The 21,558-nt window shown below is 48.7% G+C and overlaps 9 protein-coding genes across 9 annotated transcripts; 5 read left to right on the top strand and 4 right to left on the bottom strand.

The window, feature by feature from the left end:
- The first annotated feature begins 1,087 nt into the window (after positions 1-1,087).
- Positions 1,088-2,194, top strand: F4817DRAFT_183094 (uncharacterized protein). Its single transcript, XM_049298380.1, has 3 exons — positions 1,088-1,666; positions 1,736-1,817; positions 1,874-2,194. Exons 1-3 carry the CDS (start codon positions 1,195-1,197, stop codon positions 1,977-1,979), a joined length of 660 nt encoding a protein of 219 aa, XP_049157084.1. The 5' UTR covers positions 1,088-1,194; the 3' UTR covers positions 1,980-2,194.
- Positions 2,195-2,409: 215 nt separating this feature from the next.
- Positions 2,410-5,116, bottom strand: F4817DRAFT_360066 (uncharacterized protein; the record flags this gene model as incomplete). Its single annotated transcript, XM_049306233.1, has 3 exons — positions 2,410-4,212; positions 4,261-4,830; positions 4,889-5,116. The coding sequence occupies 3 exons, from the start codon at positions 5,114-5,116 to the stop codon at positions 2,410-2,412; spliced, it is 2,601 nt and encodes an 866-aa protein (XP_049157083.1).
- A 967-nt stretch (positions 5,117-6,083) lies between these two features.
- Positions 6,084-8,297, top strand: F4817DRAFT_183082 (dynactin p62). The gene is made up of 2 exons (XM_049298379.1): positions 6,084-6,716; positions 6,805-8,297. Exons 1-2 carry the CDS (start codon positions 6,409-6,411, stop codon positions 8,201-8,203), a joined length of 1,707 nt encoding a protein of 568 aa, XP_049157082.1. The 5' UTR covers positions 6,084-6,408; the 3' UTR covers positions 8,204-8,297.
- A 151-nt stretch (positions 8,298-8,448) lies between these two features.
- F4817DRAFT_360064 (40S ribosomal protein S7) lies at positions 8,449-9,378 on the bottom strand (the record flags this gene model as incomplete). The annotated part of the gene is made up of 3 exons (XM_049306232.1): positions 8,449-8,815; positions 8,893-8,975; positions 9,220-9,378. 3 exons carry the CDS (start codon positions 9,376-9,378, stop codon positions 8,449-8,451), a joined length of 609 nt encoding a protein of 202 aa, XP_049157081.1.
- A 1,558-nt stretch (positions 9,379-10,936) lies between these two features.
- F4817DRAFT_317845 (uncharacterized protein) lies at positions 10,937-11,893 on the top strand (the record flags this gene model as incomplete). The annotated part of the gene is made up of 2 exons (XM_049300852.1): positions 10,937-11,501; positions 11,556-11,893. The coding sequence occupies 2 exons, from the start codon at positions 10,937-10,939 to the stop codon at positions 11,891-11,893; spliced, it is 903 nt and encodes a 300-aa protein (XP_049157080.1).
- A 1,463-nt stretch (positions 11,894-13,356) lies between these two features.
- Positions 13,357-14,512, bottom strand: F4817DRAFT_360063 (GroES-like protein; the record flags this gene model as incomplete). Its single annotated transcript, XM_049306231.1, has 2 exons — positions 13,357-14,008; positions 14,079-14,512. The coding sequence occupies 2 exons, from the start codon at positions 14,510-14,512 to the stop codon at positions 13,357-13,359; spliced, it is 1,086 nt and encodes a 361-aa protein (XP_049157079.1).
- Positions 14,513-14,820: 308 nt separating this feature from the next.
- On the bottom strand, positions 14,821-15,844 carry F4817DRAFT_343684 (uncharacterized protein). Its single transcript, XM_049304062.1, has 2 exons — positions 14,963-15,844; positions 14,821-14,842 (listed from the first exon to the last, which is right to left on the bottom strand). The coding sequence occupies exon 1, from the start codon at positions 15,609-15,611 to the stop codon at positions 15,144-15,146; it is 468 nt and encodes a 155-aa protein (XP_049157078.1). The 5' UTR covers positions 15,612-15,844; the 3' UTR covers positions 14,821-14,842; positions 14,963-15,143.
- A 1,841-nt stretch (positions 15,845-17,685) lies between these two features.
- F4817DRAFT_343683 (uncharacterized protein) lies at positions 17,686-19,079 on the top strand. Its single transcript, XM_049304061.1, has one exon. It carries the CDS (start codon positions 17,811-17,813, stop codon positions 18,732-18,734), a length of 924 nt encoding a protein of 307 aa, XP_049157077.1. The 5' UTR covers positions 17,686-17,810; the 3' UTR covers positions 18,735-19,079.
- Positions 19,080-19,262: 183 nt separating this feature from the next.
- Positions 19,263-20,810, top strand: F4817DRAFT_343682 (uncharacterized protein). The gene is made up of 2 exons (XM_049304060.1): positions 19,263-19,696; positions 19,756-20,810. The coding sequence occupies exons 1-2, from the start codon at positions 19,506-19,508 to the stop codon at positions 20,453-20,455; spliced, it is 891 nt and encodes a 296-aa protein (XP_049157076.1). The 5' UTR covers positions 19,263-19,505; the 3' UTR covers positions 20,456-20,810.
- The last annotated feature ends 748 nt before the right edge of the window (positions 20,811-21,558 follow it).

Genomic DNA, 21,558 nt, shown 5'->3' with positions numbered 1-21,558 from the left:
CGTATATCAGTTCTCATTTTCTTGCGTACCTAGGTAGTCGTGTTAACGAATCCAGTGGACTGGATTATCGGTAATGCGCTTAGCGAATCGAAACCGTAAGCTGTAAAGTATAAGGCTACTAGCGGCTTGACTTTAAGACTGGACGGATAGCCCTCATAGCGAACCGCAAGTTATGCCGGTGTCCTCAGCCACGGTTCATCTTGCGAAGCACCCGTCTAGATGGGATCAATTAGTAAGTATAGTAACCTAGTCAGCCTCAAATCAACCCTATCTCTCATCTTCGCCGTGCCTGTCGCTGAGAGTATTGTATATCTTACTCTAGTAAAGGTCACGTCCTGCAGAGAGGTACTAAGAATACCTAAACTATAACTGGATTATTAGCTGGAAGCAAGGCGGTACCGAGTAAATGTCTAAATGGATAGACCTGTCAGGTTGTGCCCTATTGTCTTTTGTCTAACTTGAATAGCTTAGAAACCCTATATGCACTCAATGGCTAAACCGGTGAAGTTCCTCTTACAAGTATCCAGAGGTAAGATGCCATTAGGTACTTTCTACACAACAATTACCTAAATATACCACTGCATTCATCAAGAGCAGCCTAGTATCATACATTTCCATCTCTTAGGGGCTAACTACCTCTAGTATTGTTTTTATTAAAGACCTCCGAGCTACTAATTAAAATAATAGTAGCTCTCTCTACATATCTCCATGGCATATATACACTTTCCCTTGACCTCTATTGCTTAACTTAAAGACGCCTACATATTTCTAAGAAAAGCGAGATAGAAATGTATAGTATACCCCGGTCTTGGCACCTTCTGAAAAGAGACCCTATCACATCGGTGGGTCGCGAGGTCGTGGAACGATTTCTATCCGAGCTGTTTCGTCGGTTCCCCGCATCTGGTCACCAACAGGAATACGGATACGGAATTGGCCTTGCCAGTGTACCTACCTACCTAAGGCAATATATGCAAGTTTAGCTCGTTTGCTTAGGGTTCTTTACCTTCAACTGCTACACGTAAACATCGAGAAGTATTTAGGAACTCCCTACGTCGATATATATATAGACTCGCCCGCCGAATATACCCCCGCCCGCGATAAGACGACAATCCGTAGTATACTCGAACCCCGCGGAACACCAAAACTACAACACAGAAGGAGAAAAAAAAAGAAACCGAAAAACGAAAAACGAAAATGGTAACCACCCGCTCCGCCAGCAAAGCCGCCACCACCAGAACGACCACCACCACCCCCACCGCACCGCCCAAGCTCTGGGCGCACGCCCCCTCACAACTAACCCTCCTCTGGCTCGCCGTATCCCTCCCGCTCGTGATCTGGGACTCGGGGTACGTGCTCCTGCGCCCCCTAACGATGGAGGGCGGGCCGCTGCACTGGCCGGTATACGCGCCGTACAAGCTATACGGCGAGGTGGACCACGTGTACGGGTGGAAGGCGTTCCACGCGCGCAACGGGTTCACGTCCGCCCAGGGCGCCCTCAACGTCGTCGAGACCGCCATGTACCTCGTCTACGTGGGCGTCTACCTCGGGTCCGGCGCGGCGGTCGCGGGGCGCGCCACCCGCGTGCTGAGCGGACGGCCCGCCGCGCTGGCGGTTGTGACGGCGTTTAGTGCGGCCGTTATGACGTTGAGTAAGACGGTGCTGTATTGTGAGTAATATGCGGTTATTACCTAGTTGGTTAGTGCGGCTTGCTGACGTGCTGGTTGTCGTTTAATAGGGCTTCAGGAGTACTTCTCGGGTTTCGACAACATTGGGCACAATAGCCTACAAGACTTGGTTCTCTTGTGGATCATCCCCAAGTAAGTAGTCCCCTTTTGCCGTGACTTCTAGCGTCGACTTGACTAACATGGTACAGCGGCTTATGGCTTATTTTCCCCTCTTACCTCATCTACGTCATGGGAGGTGAAATCATAGATGGCCTGACAGCTGCCTCGACCGGAGCTGCTGTCAAGTCCGAGTAAGCGATTAGTTTAGTTACGAGCGAGAGATACCTATTTGAGTTCAGCGAAAATATTAGTCGGGTGTATGGAAACCATAAGTGGGCGTAGTGGTTTAGTGATGGAATATACCCAAGTCCTATCGTAGATTGCAAGGCTAGATGTGTAGGTATGTATATTACAAACTAACAAACTAACATTTGAAGCTGCATTCGGTCTAGTTGCGAGTGTCCCGTATCCCAACTTGTCTTGGATGCTTTCAATGGCACAAATCTTGCACGCCTAACGTACATAACTCTGGGACTCTTACCTACTGGTTATTACGCACCAAACTAAAACGCCTAACGAGGAGGCCGAGTTCTCCCCAGTGGGTATCACCGTTAACCATAAAAGGCGTAATCTATAGTCCCCCTTAACAGTCCTTCATATACCTCATAATGCCATCCCACCTACTCTATAGGCGTACCATCGGTGTCGGCCTACACCTCGGCGGCGGTCTGTGAGGTCCCCGGGGTCTCAACTCGGTCAGGCCACCGAGATCGGTGTATTGCTCCCATGCGGGCTGAATATCATTCGCCATCCAGTTGGTAGCCTTGTCTTCCATGACCTTGATGTGGTTCCACGTGGGGATTTTGGGAGCCGGCATCTCGATGTGAGGCGTCACACTATTCACCTTGTGGACATCACCCGGTGCGGGTTCCATGAATTTCCGCGAGGTGCCGTCGATACTCTTCGATCGCCGTCCGAGCAGCCCGCAGGAGGACTTGGACGTGACTTCTCCTTGGCGCTTTCGTCGAAATGCGCCGAATGAAGACCCGGGACGATGCGGCGGCGTCTCGCGTTTGTTATTACTATGTCTACTCTGCGCGCTCTTTCTGCTGCCATTGTGACTGCTTTGTAGGAATGGGGAATTTTCCGCTTGGCTCTCGGATACAGATGTTTCCGATGTCTTCGCGATACTCCCATCCTCGGATTTCCTTAGGTCAGAAATACTAGAAGAACGAGAAGGCGATGTCGATGCTGGGTCCTCTTCCGCAATTGTCGCACGCACCTTTGGTGGCGGTGCACCTGTCAGCGCGTCTTTAATGTCGCTTGTTCCGTTGCCGTAGCCTTGAACTACAACCTCGTGATAGTGCCTGTTCCAAGGTGACTGGGTAGTCCTATTCTGCGGTTTAGTAAGTTTGGTTGATGGACGTCGGGTCGTCAAGCTCCGGGATAGGCTCCTAGAAAGACTTCCCTTCCAACTCGCTGCTCTGCGAAGTCGCGGGCCTTTATCTCTAGCTTCATCTGCGGTTCTATCGCGATGGGTAATGGCGAAATAGTCAATATCCGGTTTGATCTCGAAGTTACACTGGTAGGGGGACGATCCTGCAGAGTCCCAACCTGTTGCTGAGGGTGATGTACTATGGGCAATATGAATTGTTTGCCTTCGAACTAGGTCGTGCACCGGCCGTTCCTCATCCCATGGTGGTAGATCAACCGTAGAGATACAGAGATGATATGGAGCTCTAGCAGCGTCCAGAACCTCGGGTGGAATCTCTGTTGCTTGACGGAGGGCCTGGTAAACCGCATAAATCAAGATCCAGCGGACTTTGCGACTGTCTATAGGACCTAGATTTTCGAACTTGCCTGCTTTAGTGGAAGGGTGGACCAATTTCTCCTCGAATTGGCGATATACTCTCACCAGTCCATTTTTAAGGAGTTCGGGCTTCTGGTTTGTGGCCTTTAACAAGGCCGAGCGTATGATTTCTTGTTGTCTTTGATTTGTTCTGGCCCTTTTTTCCAACCATGCGACCTTTTCCATATTTTCAAGCGACACCTTTGGGAGGAGGGGAAGGGGGTGAAATAAAGTCTTGAATTCATGTCTCAAGTCAAGGGATTGAATACTTTGCCATGTACAGACACCTCCTTCGGCTAAGGATAGACTGTTCTGGGTGTTGTCAACACTCTCATCAACCAGATACTGGAAAAGAGCATCGAAATCTGTCCTCATAGTCCGAAAGATGCCTGCTTCGAATACTGTCGTTCGGGAGTCAACGGATGGTGGTGGGTATGATCCAAATTTAGCGGCGTAGAAATTGTGCAATAGAGACCGGAATTCTTCGAGATGCGATCGAGCTCCAGGATACAAAGACAGATGTGCCTCGGCCAGCTCATATTGCAGAAAATTTCCCACCAAATTTGCACTCTGACCTAGTCTAAGATTCATTTCAACTCGTGCACAACGGATGAGCTTTCGAGTTACAGGGGATAGTAGCTATTTATGTCAACAAACTTCCAGAGACAAGGGAACATATCGACGAACCTGATACTCGGGAACGGTGGGCAATTGGTCGCTCATGCCACAGCAGTGTGCAAAAGCGTTTATATAGAGACCTCTCAACCGGAAAACTTCTGAAAGGTGTAATATAGCTATAGCATGAGCCGGGTTGCTTCTAAGATTGAGGTAACCTTCCTCGTCTAGGTAACCCATAAGATCTTGAACATTATCCACGTCCCTTAAACGGAACTGATGCATGCTATGCATGAGAGTAATTAGAGCAGCTCCTAGGTTTTCTCCAACCATAGACCTGCGGAAGACGTAAGCAACAAAGTTTCGGGTTGCCAGGTGGTATTTATACGATTGATGTTTATCTGATCGAGGAGGTGCTGGAATGAAGAGTTCGATACGACTCTGTCTTGCCGGGTCGCCGTTCTCTTGAGCGCAACCCGTCGGCATTATGACATCTCGAGCCATAAATCTATCGATAAAGGGATAGCAAGCTGTCTCTAGGAACCCAGAGAAAGGCACCTTGAATGCGGGACCCCTACGGCTTTGCCCTTGGCCGTAGAGGTGAATGTAGCAGTTTCCATCACGATACCACAGCTCGGGATCCTACATCGGTCTTGTGAATATATATCACGGCGGAACAGGGGATAACTTGTAAGCATACCCTTTTCAGATTATCCCAATCATTACTCGACATTGAGGCGCCGTCCCATCTCACGGTGCCAGGCTTTTGAGGCGTCTGCATTTCCGCAAATTTCTCCGGCTTCTTTGTTTTCCAGCCTCGCGATCTATTCGAAACCCCATTGTAGAGAGACAGTTCCCGCCACAGCGGTTTATCTGGTTGGTATTCGGAAGGGCTGAGTGCGGGGCGAGGATCGCTTGCGTCGGCCATCATGTGTGTTGTATGTTTTCCTATCGAGCTCGACATTCAACGCTTAGAACATGGGCCAACTATGAACGATATCTCTAACGTTCTAGAGCATACCCTACGAGCCTGGTAGATCAAGGCTTGACACGCCGTTAGATTCTCTCACGTTTTACCAAGGAAATCATGGCTACAAGTCTCCGGGCCTCGCCGTAGTGTCGAAGATCCAACCAGGAGGCACAATAGAGTGCGCGCGTATGTGAAAGCGTCAGGCATTTCTTACTCGATAAACTTTGCCTAAACCAAAGGTTACCTCTTGGAAATATAAGTGAGATCCTCCACGTCAGATCGGCGGTTTCGACTCCCTATTTCGTAACATGTTCCATTTCGGGGACCTTAAACGCCTGCGTGTTGGGCTAGTGTAAACCATGATGTGGTCCATTGTCGATCCGTTGTAAGCCACCGTCTTTACCAATGAGTCGGATACAATACCGAGCTCTATGTAATTGAAGCCATATCCCTGTCTAATCAGCGAACCGCCATTGAGCATACAGGATGACCTCTTGTTAATTTATACGAAGTGCTGCTAATAATATGACGAAAGCCTAGACCTATCGGTAAAATCTGTGAATCTTGTTCTTGAAGTATAGGCAGCCAAGATCCTAGACGACAAATGCACGGTAATGCATGCAGTTCTCGGCGCTCAGGTCAGATTTGAATTATCCTCAATCGATGAATAAGTTTAGTCCGCATATCATTACGGCATATGGAGGGTAGTTGGTAGTTACCCTAGCCGTCCAAGATGAATCATGACAATATTATGAGGTATGCATCTGCGGCCGCTGAGTTCAAAGCTGAATAAATCGACTTACAATCAGATTTAGTAATTGCAAGAAATAACTATACCGTGAATAAGTGATATGCTAATTATATATAGGTATAGGCATATATATATATATATTGCAGAATCTTGTCTTATTATGTGAAGTAATTCGTCTATCATTTCTCATCTGGAGGGCGAATAAGATAAAATGCGACAAAATGTATCGATAAGAAACACCCGCTTAAAAGCATAAGACACCGAATATTACATAACTCGATACATAGGTACCTAAGATTAGCATTCACAAGCTCGTTTGCTCAAGTTGTTGCACGCAAAACATACAAAAGTTCCAACACCTTTTTGACGCGCAGCCGCTTGGAAGCAGTGTCACAGGATTCTACTGTTTCAGTAATTGGACTTCGATTGCTATCTTATTTTTGGTCCGCAGAGCTTGGGTGCATCTTGCGGCTGAAATATGCCGCCTTAAGACGTCTAGATGGCATCGTTTGTTCCTTATACCTACATACAATGTCCCTGTAACGACACTGCGATCCATACCCGTTCTGCAGATGGTACTTCCTCTCCCTCTTCTCGGGATTCGCCTGACGACGACGACGAGCGCACCTTTGATCCCCGTTCGCCCCGCTCCAATTACAGCTTATATCCCCTAGAATATCTGCTGTACTGCGATGTGTGCCATCAGATCCGCTGCCCGCGATGTGTCGCCGAGGAGCTTGTAACAATATACTGTCCAAACTGTCTCTTCGAGGTTGGGAGCAGTAGTCTAAAGACGGAAGGGAACAGGTGCGTATTTATATACTCTATTTATATACTCTAGAACCAGTCTCAACGTATCATAACCTTATAAATAATACTAATATATTTTACCCAGATGTACGCGTAGTTGCTTTCAATGCCCAATATGTATAGGACCACTAGCCGTCCAATCCCTCGAGTCAGCACCCGAACCATCACTCCTAACCGCCGAGAGCGCAAGTGCCACACCTCCGTCTGGACCATGGATTCTAGCCTGCTCGTACTGCAACTGGAACTCGGCCGAGATAGGCGTCAAATTCGACAAGCCGCAGGGTATATTCTCCCAACTTTCTAAACTCCGCCACGGCGATGACCATTCCAAGCACTCTTCTTCGACCGGGGACGTTTCGCCCAAGAAAAGCGACGCAGTGCCCGTGACGACCTCGGCGAGATTCGCGGCCATGAAGTCATTCTATAACGCTCAGAACAACACGAATTCGCCCAATTCAAGTAGCTTATCGAACTTGATGGACTACGGGCTCAGCTCCCCCGGCGCTCTTACGCGAATCATGAACTTATACTCGGGAAACAGTGCCGGCCTCGGCAAACCCAAGGCCAAGTCGAGCATAATGCGGGAAGCAGATTCTACAAACGAGGGTTTCCGTGTTGCCGACCTTGACGACAGCGCAGCCATCTCAAAGCTGCGCCGCGACGGATGGGACGGTACCGTTACAGGCGATCAGTCACGATTACAAGTCGAGGAAGGCGCCCGCTTCGCCAACGAACTCTGGCCGATCCCGTACCTACTACGTACGAAGCGCTCAAAGCGGTGTCCTGTATGCCGGCACATCATCAGCAAGCCCGAGTCCAAAGTCGGCAACACGCGATGGCGCATCCGCCTCGTCGCCAACAACAGCATCCCCTCCATCTCCATCAAACCGCTTACCCCCACCCCTTCAACACCGGGAACTTCAGACCTCCTAGTGCCCCTCCAGCCTGCGCAGTTTCTCCTAACTTTCAAAAACCCCATGTTCGAGGAGATCAAGGTCACACTTGCGACGCCGGCAACTACGCCCGGACGCTTCGCGTCTAGAGTGACGGTGCTATGCCCCCAGTTCCATATCGATGCCAATACCGATACGGACATGTACCTAGACGACGTCCTGAAGGACGGCGAAAAGGGTGCGGGGCGAAAGCGGGGCGACGAGAGTACGTCGCAGCAGGCGGAAGCAGGCAAGATATGGGAGAGGGGCCGAAACTGGGTTAGTATTGTGGTGGAGGTGGTGCCCGCATCGCTCCGCGTGGAGGAGCGCTCGAGCTTTTCCAAAAGTGAAGGCGACCCTGGGTCAGATCGGAACCCGCTGAAGGAAGACGAGGACATATTGGAGATACCCATGTTTATACGGTTGGAATGGGAGGGCGATGTGTCACAGGATCAGGTAGGCGCTGCGGCAGGCAAGGAAAAGGATACAAGGGAGAAGAAAGAACTGGCGTACTGGTGCGCCATCGGCATTGGTCGGATCAGTCAGGAATAGCTAGATAATCTACGATACCCCGAGGACACAAGCAAATATGAAAGGAGTCACGAGTAAAGATATCAAAAGCAATTCATTAAGTGTGATATGTCATCATAAAACCAGCTTGTCATTTAGTCCACAAGCTATCTAGACGCCGTGCCAGTAATGTAGTTTTTGGCCCACCAGATTTGCCATGCTATCATTCCATGAAAGACAATGCCAAACTCTCTTCCCATACCAGCCCAGATAACATCCGCTTATCCCTAGTACTCGGTGGCACCGGACTGGGGGAACTCGAAGTTGACGTTTCGGCCCGTCAGGCGGCGGTAGACCTCGGAGTAGGTGTCGAGTCTGTAGTCGACACCACCACGCTCCTTCTCGTCAAGGATGACCTTGAGGAGCTTGCTGCCGTCTATCTTGGTGCGCAGACGCTTGCCGACAATCTCGACGGGGTAGACGAGGTCAGTAAGGATGGCATCGTGGACAGCAGTCAGAGTTCGCGAACGGGGTCGCCTCTGCTTGAGGGTGTTGCGCGAGCGGGCAGAGCGCTTGGGTCGGGGAAGGATGCGGCGCGAGGCGATGATCAGGACATGGCGGTCGGAGAACTTCTTCTCGAGCTCACGAGTCAAGCTATTACGATAACGCAAACGTTAGCAACCGTCTTTCGATAATCAGGTAGGGATTAATAGCCGTGTCTGGGAACTTACCGCTGCTGGACTCGGTGGAAGCCCTGGAGTAATGGGACGGGGACAAAGATGACGATAGCCTTCTTGCCGTGGCCGACTTCGATCTAATCAAGACCCAAAAGTCAGCAGGCGAGCTCCAGGAGACACGATAATATTTATGTGTTCCTTGGACCGCTTCCCGTCCTATTCCACTGATATTGCTGGATATTTTCCTATGCCATTTATATCGAACTCGTCACGATCCGTGGACGAGTCGTTTGTAGCAAAGAAGTTGTCCGATCGGACCGAGGAATAGGGCCGGTCTAAAGCAGTCCCAGGATAACCGGTAAAGCAGGGAAGTATTCATACCTCTCGGGCAGAGACGAACTGCAGGGGTCGGAGGGCAATCTTGAGATCGGTGGTGTTGGTCTCGAGGTCGTAGAGAGCGCTAGCGATGCTGGTCTCGAGCTCCGACGGGTTCTGGCGCGACGGGCTGTTGGGCGCGATCTTGTTAAGAGCGGCACTCATGATTGCGGTTTATTTGTCTTCGCTGCTAGAAGGGGGGACGAAGTCGCAAAGGAGCGGATGGCGGTTTGGTTGGTGGGATGGGAATTGAAGTCGCGAGGAATGTTGAAAGTTTTCGACTTGGGGCTTAATCGAAAATTCACACAAAATTCAATTCGCGGTGGGAATTTGGGAAATCGAGCTAAGTTGTGGGCGGTTGTGGGTAGTAGCGCTTGGGCCACTCAGGGTTTTGTGGACAGAAGCGATTTTCTCGGGATACCTACCTATCTTATCTGAGAGACCCACTGTTTAAATGTGGCTTATCCGTGGCTAGAGATACTTGATCTTAACCCCGATAGGTTTAAGCTTCTCCCCTCTCGACTGTAAAGTTGACAATTACAACTCGTAATCAACTTGAGTTACCATTCCACCCCTTGCCTATCACATCTCTAAAATCGTTTGCTCTGTCAAATGTAACGTCTGCATGTAATTTATATGCATTAGAGCTGCCTTCTTAAAATTCTGTACTTCGTGAGAAGTGATCGTTTTGAGCTTTGAACTTTGTGCTTTGATGCCTATCAAGTTGCTTTCAAGCCTTCCCGCGTTTCGAATACCTCTCGGCCTGTCTGATGAGTTACATCGTAGAATATCACCATGGTGTGATAGAGACGAATTGCCGAGATGAGCCACCTGCGATATTAAAACTGCCAACCTAGCAGCAAGACAGCCTTGTCGATAAAGCCTATTTCGATCCTGGACGTCGAACTTCAGTTATCGTCGCAATCCATATATCACTGGTCACGCTGTTTGTTTACCACGGAGCCGATGATATCTAGGTAGGTAGGCTATGGTATTTTGTAAGACTTCTAATTTTGTACTACTAACGGGCCGAAGGGCCATGTAACCATCAATTACCGCGTACCTACATGTAGAAGTAAGGGAGTATAATTCGTCTAGTTACTAACAGTTAATACAATACGACCTAAGTTAATTCGGAGATCGCGGTTCATAAAAGATAGGTAGCTTTCTGATTTACTGTTTACTAAGTCAGACCCAGCCTGCTGGTAAAGTCTCCAACTATAACACGAAATATTGGATATCTACTATGGACATCTTTACTGCGCCTCTATATCGCGCCCGGCCTTTGACCAATTAGACGAATGTGATGTTCCTAATTTGGGATATCCTCTGCATCCGCTGAACTGCACAACCAACCCGAAGGAACCAACATTTATTTCTTTTGATCGGGACCTAATACTGCCACGGCACCCGACGGGGCTTTGTATCTGTCGGTCTTCGTATTAAGCCCCGATCATCCAACCTTCATATGGTCGACTGACGTTTGCTCCAATCCTTTCTGAGGGTGTTGGCAGCAATGTATCCATATATCCCTTGGCCGAGCCAGAAGTGACGAGCCACATCATATACCGTATCATATACCGTTTGTTCCGTTTGTTCCGTTTGTTGCTTTTGCGACGATCCCACGGGAGAGTGTTTTCACTCCCTTTCTACTTTCTCTATCAGCGCTGAGGGCAATTTCATAATTCCTAATCTACCCGTTGGTAGCTCGCTCGTTCTCGCAATGTCAACAACTCGCAGTGACCTTGGGTTGTCGTGCCCGTCCAAGGGAAAGTTCTATGTATGCGAGAATGCAAGCATCCGCTTCATCGGCTGTTGCACCGTCGACCCTTGTGCCGACGGCAGCGGACGGTGTCCCCAGAATGATTTAGCGGCGGCAAGCTTTTCATCAGATCACTACGATAGTATACCGGGACAAAGCTGCGCTGCGCCCAACAACGCCAGCAGTTGGTTTACTTGCAAGAGTTCGCAACCTTTTATGGGATGTTGCAGTACAAACCCGTGTCAAAATGATGGGTGTCCAACAGCAAACCTACTCCCAGCAACACTAAGTGACGATGCAAGCAACGCTGAGGTCTTCCTCGCTTCCTCGTCATCTACGCCCAGTTCGAATTCGAGTTCCGGCTACCAGTTGCCTCTGGGCGGAATACTAGGCATATCTCTGGGGGGCGCGGCAGTGGTCGCAATTCTTCTCGCGATCTTAGCATATAGGTGCGGCTGGCTGGCAAGGCATAAGAAACATAACAAAGGCGCCGACGATGCGATAAATCATTACGTCGCTCAAGGACGTGAGTCTATTACTGTCGTACATATCCGCTCGCTCAATACTAATCAAGAAACAGCCAACTCTCCCGGTATGTCCCAATGGCAAAATGGAAATCACTCTGGCGCTCCAAGCCCAGGATACCCAAGTCCTGGTTTCTCGGCCTATTCTCCCAACCAGTACCACCAAAATTCATATGTACCTCACTCGCCCCAATCGACAGAACCCTGGCACGGAGACAATAGACATGTATCTCAGATGTCCGGAATGAGTGGATGGAACTCGATGGCGGATCACAAGCATCAATCTTACTCCCCGTTACTAGGACCGCCACCGACGGAACTCGAGGGTCGCGACACGGAACGCCCCGTAGTAGCTGAACTCCCTACGCCTCCACCCGCAAATTACCGGGGATAATTTCTTGGCATGGGAATGATATAGATGGATCATAATGGTATTTGGATTGGAGTTAGGTATGGGGACTTCCGGCATGGATTCTAAAATTAGTGTATATAAGACAGTGGTACCAGTTGAGGCGACGCCACATGTCAGTACTCGGTCAGACAACGACGTAATATTGTTTACCCCAAAATCGGCGGTGTAAATGTCCAACGTTGTAGGTTAGACAAATTCTAAAGCGTGGGTTTCTGTCTGGAATCCACTAGTAAAAAGCTCAGCCGCTTAGGATTCGGGGAATTTCCAGCCGAGCCTCATCGTCTGGTTATCTGTGTCGTGGCACAGCATTTGACGTTTATCTCACTATGCCCGACTCGTCTGCTTATCCTATGACTTTGGACGACATTTACTGAGGTGTCTGTATCGATTATTGTTGTTGGTAGCATAGACTGAGCACTAAGTCGTACAAGGACACCATGAGTGAAGATCACGAGGATAGACTAGGATAGTATTACTCGAGCAGGAGCACCCCGTCCCCAATGTCATGGCATGTTGTCCTAGGACTTTATCCTAGAAAATGGAGAAGTAGTCCACAACATACACGCACGAGGTTCGTATATACGGACTAGCTTCTCGGGTTTCCGAAGGCTATGACGTTCCTGTGATCTGCTCGGTTATTACGTACCTAAGGTAAGAACATTCATCACCATACGTTATATAAACGACCTTATTCTCTTAAGGCTGAAGGATCGTCTTCCATGCAAACAACCCCCAACCATATCCGCGGGTGTCATATGAAGGCACAACGTTGATATTGTAGGCTATACATGATGACGTTGCTAAGTCAAATACAAAATATAGATCACATTCATGTCATATGTCTCATGAATAAAGCACCGAAGGCATACGGCTAAGGTAACTATAGCTCAACTGCCCTGACCAAGGGCTTGATAAACCGTTCTAGGGGTTTTCGTTGATGGGTCGCAGTCCTAGGATTTCCAACCTGCTCCTTTTCTCTTTCTTGTATAACCTTGTATCAAATCGGGGTAGCGAGTATGGTTAAGCATCACTTCACAACACATATTCCGTCTAACTTGTAGTCAGTTTTAAGATGTTACCTAGTAACTACCGTAATAGCTTATAGGGTTATAGGTACGAACCGATCCGCTTGTGCACTTATAGATCGTTTCTTCGACTACGATAAGTTCGGCGCCTATTCAGTTTAAATTAAACCAAAGCCGATGGTAACGATGCCTGGGCCAAGCCGGCCCTGATCACTTAGATATACTTACATCAACCGATGCTAGGTTTTATGCTAATTTATATCTATTTTATTCTATGTATAGTATCATCTCAACTCCGCTTGACTTACAAGCGTCTCATAAAATGCGATGAGTTCTTTCTATTACAAAGCCCCCAGGACTCCACGTAGATGCGCAAGGTCGACGATTAACGCAAGGCAACCCCTCTAGATTCTAATTTCTCTACGCGCCGAAGACCTTGTCGTAGTCGGTCATGGTGAACCGGTACCGAACGTCGGATTTCTTAAGCTTCTGCACCGTCGTGGATAAGTTTTCCGCGCTGAGGGGCACTGCTTCGACCCAGGACTTGATCCCCTTGTCTGCAGCTAACTGCAACATCTCTAGCATCTCACGTCGGCTTCCTAGATGCGACGAGCCGATCAAGCAGCCGTTGGTGACGAGGTCCATAGCCTTTACGTTTAGTCCTTCTCCTTCGGGTAAGCCAACCGAGATCCACTTCGCGTGGACGTCGAGAAGGGCGAGATAGCCGCTTAGGTCGAAGCCTTCGCCGGTGCTGTTTGCGGTGCTGATGATAAGGTCGAACGACAATAGGTGGTCCTTGTTCCAGTCCTTGTCTTGTGTGGCCAGGAACCCGTCGGCACCCATCGCCTTCGCGTCCGCCTCCTTGCTATGTGTGCGTGAGATGACCCACGTCTCGGCGCCTAATGCTTTGCTGAAGAGAACGGCAAAATGTCCTAAACCTCCCAGGCCGACGACACCGACCTTCTTGCCGGGTCCGGCACCATTTCGCACTAACGGGCTATAACTAGTGATACCGGCACATAGCATCGGCGCGGCAAGGTGGCTTGGTATCGCTTCTGGGATTGGGTATACCCTAGAAGTAGCAGTTAGGAACACTCGATCTACTAGAAATATTCGCACGTTCGGCTATTCAAAATACGCACCAATATTCGTGTGTCCTCACGTGGGATGAAAAGCCACCCTGGGTCACGATACCAGTATCCGGCCAGACAGCACCATAAGTGTCTACCCATTGGGAGCAGTATGTCTCATTGTCGTTTTTGCATTGGCGACAGCTTAAGCAAGACCACGATTGGGCGCCAACACCAACACGCTGGCCGGGCTTGACAAGAGTGACCTTGGGGCCAACCCTCAAAGCCTTACCGACGATCTCGTGGCCGACTGCCAGCGGGAAACGCTGAGCGCCCCAGCCGCCGGTGATAGTGTGAATGTCGCTAGCGCATACACCACAACACTCGATCTTGACTTCTACATCGTTATCACCGAAGGGCTTGGTGTCGAACTTGTTCAAGTGGAACTGGGTCCATGTCTCGGGCGACTCGACTTGGAAACCCTCGTATTGGTCGTATTTAGACATTTTGAGATATAGTAAGGGATAGGTGCTAGGTAGATACAAAAAATTATAGGAATACCTACTATAGACGAGGGGTTGATGGAGGGGTTTGTAAGTTGATATTTGAAGCGACGAAAGCAACGAAAGCTACCCCCACCTATGAATTCCATGAATTCCCCTCCATTCCCCCGGTCTAGAGAGTATACCCCCTCAAAATCAATCATCCTTTTATCCACAATAGGCATAGAACCGGTACTCCTAGCGGTGTGTTTGCTCCAGTTTCGGAGTAATGCTAGAAGCATGAATGTCTTCTTCGCTAAACAGGGACCGAACCTAGTCATAGAAGTTGTATCACTTCAATATCTTTTGGTTAGTCAATCTGATTGGAGCCAAGCGAATATGGTATTAACAATGGGTCGGAGATAGAGCTAAACCCCACGACTTAAAAACCGTCAGTGCGGTATTTCATCGTACCGAGTGATTCGAAAGGAATTATTGTGGGTTCCAAATGTTTTGTAAGACCTCTTTGAAAAGGAAACATATTCGGCCTTGGTTGTTGGGGCATAGTACCGAGCTAGAAGATAGTACCGAGATAGAAGGCTTATGATTGATATTGTTGGGATAGTAGTAAAGGTACAACTTTGAAGAAGACTCCTCAAGCCGCCTTTTTCGTCTTTGCCGGGGATGATACCCCCAGCCCAACTCCGGTGAGAAACGCGATCCTCATCGACGCGCCCAAATATACGAACATGACGTTCCCGTAATCGATAGGATTCCAACGCGTCACGTCCCAGTAGACCCAGGATCCTAACCCGCTCACGGAGTAGAGGTGACCGAAGTCGGCGACTAATAAGACGAACAGCACCGTTCGCCACACCCGGAGATCGCCCGTAGACCGTAGTACCAGAGCCTCGTTAAGCGCGAACAGTAGGTAGAGGTTGGCGAGCTGCGAGAGAACGACGGACGTCCCGAGAGGAACCGGCGTCTCGGCATGTATTGTCATCGAGAGATATTCATCCTGTCGGAAGTGCGCAAAGAAGGCACCTACGAGGGCGGATATAGGTTCGATAATAAGGAAGAAAGCTCGGTAGGCGAGCGGGAGGACAGATTGACGCGGGGCCATCTGCTCGCCTTGGTGTTGGTAATGTTGAAATTATATATTGCTAATGAATGCTAAAGAGTAATGCTAACTAGCAAGGGAGGAGTCAAGAAATAATAACAGGTAACTACGTGTTCCGTTAATGTTAATGTTAATGTTCCATAGAACCTTGATGGCAAGTAAGGGCAGTATGTAAGGGGGAGGAGAATCTAATTGCAATTGACCAATTGGATTTTCCCAAGCCCAGTTGGACTTTGTTTTTATTTTTCCTATTCCATTAAAAAGCCATCGGTTTGGAACAACCTTATTCCTCTTGGATATTCAATCAGGTCCCATCCACGGGTCCCGTCTTGAGCTTCATTCCTAAGGATCCATGTGCCACTACACTACCGACGCTATCACATGGCGTTTCTTCCTGCCTTGGGGATTCACCCCGGCTTTATTTCTTCTTTATGCATGTTGGAACTTGTAATTAATCGTGGTTAATAACTACAATTATGATTGGAAAGCCTAATAAAGTAATATACCCAATTCTATCCCACCTCGCATCTATCTACCACCAGAATGGCGGTAAGACTCCTACCTTGCTAATAAAATCAGCGTGCGCAACCGTATGTTGGGAATAGGTTTACACCAGGAGTGGGATTTCCTAGAGGGTAACCTGTGCTAGATCTCCAAGAGCAACGGTACTCCCGACTAGTTTAGGGGGGTAGGGACAGATATGCCAAGTGCCAAGTAATACGGGATGTCGCATATGCATGCACGGCGCAAGATTCTATAACAGTGATATAACAGTGACATAAGCCGGGTCCGGATTGTGACTACGGCCCGCTATGAGCTACCGGCAACATGGTCGTGATCTTAGCCCATTGAACAACGGCGTTGGCTTCTGAATGAGAGGTTCGGCCCGCACTGCATACCCGGAGTTCCAGCTAGTAGATGATGGTGACACTGGTGGTAGGACACTTCATTTTGCGATTACGGCTATATGACATGATTTAGATCCTACGTCCTATACGTTTGGATGACAAAAGAGTCTATAGGCGTTGGGCACGATTGGGAAGACATCACTTCAGGTCACAAGTGACATGAAGTGATATATAGAGACTGACATGTGATATACACTCGTTGTAAAGCGTCGACGAGGCTATTGTTGGCGACCTCGATGGTGATATTGGTTCTTCGGCTTGCGGAATACGACTTTTTGTTATGCGTACATGTCAGAGAGGAAACATGTCTAGCCCATCATATGCTTACTATCAGCTGAGGGGAAGTATAGCTTTTCCGTACTTGTTAGATCGATACTAGGTAGTGTGATTGCCCGTTGGCGTCCTGCGTGGCGATTCCTCGTCACCTTTCGCCAGTTTTCCGGTCAGAATTGGGGTACCTATACAGACCATCTATTGGCCTTGTTCGACTACCGATGGTAGCTTAATATTGACGAGAGGTGATGAAAGGTGACCGACTATCATCTATTTCGTGTGTACTTTGTAGAAATCTCTCAGGAAAAAAACCTGACTAAAGAGTCGTGGTAAACATGCCCCCTGAGTTTTGTATTTAAGGATGAGGGTTTACTCCTTAGGAATGGAGGTTGTAAGAAGCCAGAGAGCTCATATTTCTAAGAGAGCAGCATCAACCAGAATTGAATTCAGATATTCATCATGAACACCTCAGCCACAAACTCATTTTCTGACGCAGCAACCTTTGGCGTTGAGCTGGAGTTTATAGTTCTTTTTAGAGAGGCTGGCGCGGTTCCCCTGAAACTCGAGAATGGCAAGCATAGCCCACCCACTCAACAGGTACTAGAGGAGCCATCTGGCTTGACTGGAAACGATTCCAATGACCACGAAGTTCATATGGAAAGAATCCACTACTTCGGGAACGAGATTGCGAAAAAGCTGGCTGGTGCTGGAATACCGACAGTCTATCGAGAAAAGGGCCATCCCAAAGACGACAAGGCATTGGATCCAGACGACGCATACGCCCGACTAGGGGACTTCGATGATTTCCGGTATAGTTCCTACAAGGAAAATAGCATTGTTCCCGAGGAGACTATGATAGTATGCTTGATAATTTATTACAACTATATTGATTTATACCTAGATGTTTAAGGAGTTCTTCTCGCTACATGACAGAAACCATCCTTCAAGTCTTTGCTTGACAAGAAACAAATGCTAACTCTAATCATTACAGTGGACCGACCCAACGGCGAAGGGGAAGCGTATGGCTGTTAGACCCCAGACGCCGCCAGGCCATTTCTGGCTCGGCTTCGAATTCGTTAGTAAAGCATACCGATACCATGATTTCGACATCATGAAGTCAGACTTCGATAGTACCTGTCGAACTCTACGCGCGAATTACTTGGTTAGCGTGAATGCTGGCAAAGATTCAGGACCTGCTTCGAGCCGTTGTGGCACCCATATCCATTGGGGCCTTAGTGGCGCAGAATACGATCTGATAACTGTCAAGAGGATCCTCACCCTGATGTGGGTTGTAGAGGAGAATCTGATGGGACTACACGCGTCCTGGCGACAGCTTGCCAATAAGTATGCCGCTCTACTACAGACAGGGACGAACATGGCAACGGATAATGCTCCAAAGCTCCCGAGTTGGATCGAGGACCTTGGAAAGGGGATTTGGGTCTATGAGATGGAGCAGAACGTCCCACCAAGTGTTCGAGAATCCCTCCACCGGGACAAGCCAAAGGTTCAGTGGCTATGGCGTGCTGAGACCGTAGAAGACCTTGCGATGTTAGTCGGCGAACCGAATAAGTCCCGTCGAGCGTCAATTGGTCTCATGGAACTGCTACCAGCAACCTCGAACTTCCCGGGGAAAGTTCGCCGGAGCCAGCTAAACACGATAGAGTTCCGACACATGCAGGGCTCACTTCATCCGACCTTGGTCGCCGCTTGGATCGAAGTCACTGCTGCTATCATGCAACCATGCGTCGACTTGTCGCCAAATCAATTTAGAGACTTGTTGAATGATGTTGCAATCTATCTTTCTAGCGAAAACTCGACCGTCCAGGGATTGCTCAACAAGCTCGGGGTTTCACGGGAAGCTTGTGGCCTGTTTGAAGAGTACGACCAGCGGCGCCTGGATGAAGAAGCCGACCCTGAGATATCGATGTTCTTGGCGGAGCTATAATATTCCCATGTAGCTTTCAGCTGTACGATAATCTAGTAGTATGGCAAGATACTGGGACTTCATATTAGGAGATGAGTTGGATAGGTTGACACGAGGTTACGACGTGCAGATTGTTCCCCTACGGTAAATATATCTATGGCCTGCGATACCAACACACCATGATACACCCCGGGTGAAATAGAACTGTTCCTCGTGTAATCGTGCCCATCTAGGAAGTATTTGGTAGGATATCGCTTCGACTGGGTAGACAGCATGACCGTCATAATGAAGTGGTTACAACTAAAGTCGGCTGTAGTCCAATGATACCTAAATCGACCGATCGGTCTAGAAACACCAATTTGACTCACCTCATCCACCGGTCAAGAAGGAAAAGCAATGTTCAGCCTTAGTATCATAAGCTCTGCTCCAATCGCGAAATTTGTGATAATACGTGCAAGGCAGAACCCCCGTGATCGCCCATCTAGTCATGTTAGGACGGCAGCTCGCAGCAGGTGGCGTCCAATCACAGCACCGAGATATACTAGATGGAACATGATTCCAGGCAGCTTCTGTCGCCAAGAGCATCTACCTACACCGATTTACGTTTGGCGAGAGGGACATGCGTAACATAGAAAATCCGGGGCTGTAGCCCCCGGATACAGAAGTAAGACCCAATGATATATAAAGGGTTATTGTGAGCTTCTGATATTCCGACTTTCTGCTCTGTATACTCCAGCCTGTCCTACCTTCTACCCACTTTAAGTAAATATTCCGGCCTCTGATATATAAACCATGGCTTCGTCGTTGGAGTGTGAGGTTAAACAGACTGTGGATCCAGAGGGAATGCCACCTTTAAGCCCAACTCTATCCTCATTGAGCGAAGACGCCGAAACCATGACGGGAGTTCGACGGGAGATCGACGAGGACGCTCTTTCTATGCTATCCAAAGAATCTTGCCCAGACCACGCTGGGCGTAAGACGTTGTACGTTTATATGTAGATACCTGCAACACCATGATAAGCGAATATCTGACTAGGAGTAGCACCGTCTCGAACGACGAGCCAGCGAAGACGGTGTACGAAGCATGGATGGTTCTCGATAGCGGGGGTACCATCGACCGAGTTGCCTGGAAGACGTTCTGTGGCATCAAGTTCGGTAGCAAATGGAAGAGCTACAACGACGGATTCCTGACCATCGAACCCCTGACATCTTACGCTCAGGAAGAGTTGGCCGAATTGCACGCGAACGCTATTCGAGAATACAGTGCTAAGGGCTCTAAGAAGGGAAGATCGTACGCCCAGGACCTCGCCAACCGAGTCTTCCGTCTCAATGCGGGGGTGTATAACCAAATCCAGTTTGTCATAAACAACAAGCTCAGGTCAACAAACAGGACTCCGTTCCGCCGCCGCGACTGGCAAGTCGTTGTCCTCGAGGAGGGCGAGTTCCGGATGACGGAGCTACTCCCGGAGCGCAAGAGGAAGGGCCTGTTCCGTCGCCGCCAAGAGAAACCGGTCGTGCTCAAATATTTCGTCGTCCTCCGGGGCGAGGAAGTCAAGGCGGCGAAAGAGGGGGACGGCTGGCGGACGTTCAGCCCTTACTCTAACCCCTGGTGGCGAGTTGACGGGCGGGAAACCTCCGAGGCGCGCAGAAGCCATCGCGATCACGTAAAGAGAGTCGGCCAGGCACTCGGTGGGAGCCGTGGGCCTATCGTTCGCAATATGGGAAACAGGCCGAGGATTTAACGATACACACGAATGATGTTATGGGACGTATGGATCAGTTATACGGGTTATGACGGGGTTATGGGTTTCTAGTTTTATGATTTCCGGTGTTGTTAGGTTAGGGGGATCAGGGATGGGATGGGATATGAAACTTTTTGCTGTGGCCGTTCTAAAGTTGAGACAATAACCCTTGGTGTTTATCCTGTTTCTTTGATCATGGATAGGATGGTATTTTCGAAAGAGTTCATATCATTGATAAGTAGGTAGGTAGTGATCAACCAATAGCTTATTAGATAGATACCTCACTTCCAATCGTTCCTAGCTAGAAATAAATTACTATGCAAATGGAAGCATCCAACGGTTGTTAGTTGGCACCGAGAATCCGTACCGTTCGCTCCACGCCTACGCCGCCTGCAAGACTTGGGATTCGACGGGAATCTGACGGAATCCTACCACGGGGCTCAGCAAGACGAAAACATAGGTATCTACAGTGAAGATTAAAATAGAGTCAGTGTGCAATGGTGTACAATGGTTGAATACGTCATGAGAGATAATGTGGCGGCTTATGAGTTGAGGATGGCATCTTGTACCTACATTAGGTACGTACCTAACAATGCAATTATTGAATATGGCATTTCCATCTAAGCGCACCTGTCATCCAAAAAGCCTTTTTGAAAAAGGCTATTTGGTTATTTGAAGCAAGGGTGCAATGCAACGTTTATGTAAAGAAGGGTCCTCCACGTGTAGAGACAAAGTTCTGCCCTGAAACCGCGGGTACGAATGTGTACATGTACCTGATCTGAATTTAATTCTTACGTACAGGTACATGTCGCACTTTCCCTTTGATTCAAATGGTACATATAGGTACCTCATGTACTCATTAAGGGTGGTATATCTTCAGCAGCTTTCCATTTAAACCCCAGAATCTCATTCGACTATACTATCCTATTATATTACAAAGAGACATTAGGGCTACGAGCTAACTATTTTATAGGTCGTTCTTATACTGCAAGTCAGATAAGCTAGAGATGAAATATGTGAATACTGACCATTAGCAGCCCCCTGTCCGCGTATTACGGGGATCCCCGACCTTTGCTTCAGCCGTACATATGTACATTAGGTAC

This window comes from Daldinia loculata (genome assembly GCF_022478755.1).
Source record: "Daldinia loculata strain CBS 113971 unplaced genomic scaffold F4817scaffold_40, whole genome shotgun sequence".
NCBI lineage: Eukaryota > Fungi > Ascomycota > Sordariomycetes > Xylariales > Hypoxylaceae > Daldinia > Daldinia loculata.
Note: the sequence above shows the minus strand (reverse complement) of the source record. Positions and strands in the feature narration are given on the sequence as shown.

Bases quoted from the DNA above. Each gene is read 5' to 3' on its own strand.
- F4817DRAFT_183082 (XM_049298379.1), top strand. From the start codon at position 6,409: ATGGCATCGTTTGTTCCTTATACCTACATACAATGTCCCTGTAACGAC. The intron at 6,717-6,804 runs GTGCGTATTTAT...TATTTTACCCAG, and splicing joins CTAAAGACGGAAGGGAACAG to ATGTACGCGTAGTTGCTTTC.
- F4817DRAFT_343682 (XM_049304060.1), top strand. From the start codon at position 19,506: ATGGCTTCGTCGTTGGAGTGTGAGGTTAAACAGACTGTGGATCCAGAG. The intron at 19,697-19,755 runs GTACGTTTATAT...GACTAGGAGTAG, and splicing joins CACGCTGGGCGTAAGACGTT to CACCGTCTCGAACGACGAGC.
- F4817DRAFT_183094 (XM_049298380.1), top strand. From the start codon at position 1,195: ATGGTAACCACCCGCTCCGCCAGCAAAGCCGCCACCACCAGAACGACC. The intron at 1,667-1,735 runs GTGAGTAATATG...GTCGTTTAATAG, and splicing joins GAGTAAGACGGTGCTGTATT to GGCTTCAGGAGTACTTCTCG. The intron at 1,818-1,873 runs GTAAGTAGTCCC...AACATGGTACAG, and splicing joins CTCTTGTGGATCATCCCCAA to CGGCTTATGGCTTATTTTCC.
- F4817DRAFT_343684 (XM_049304062.1), bottom strand. From the start codon at position 15,611: ATGGCCCCGCGTCAATCTGTCCTCCCGCTCGCCTACCGAGCTTTCTTC.
- F4817DRAFT_343683 (XM_049304061.1), top strand. From the start codon at position 17,811: ATGGCTGTTAGACCCCAGACGCCGCCAGGCCATTTCTGGCTCGGCTTC.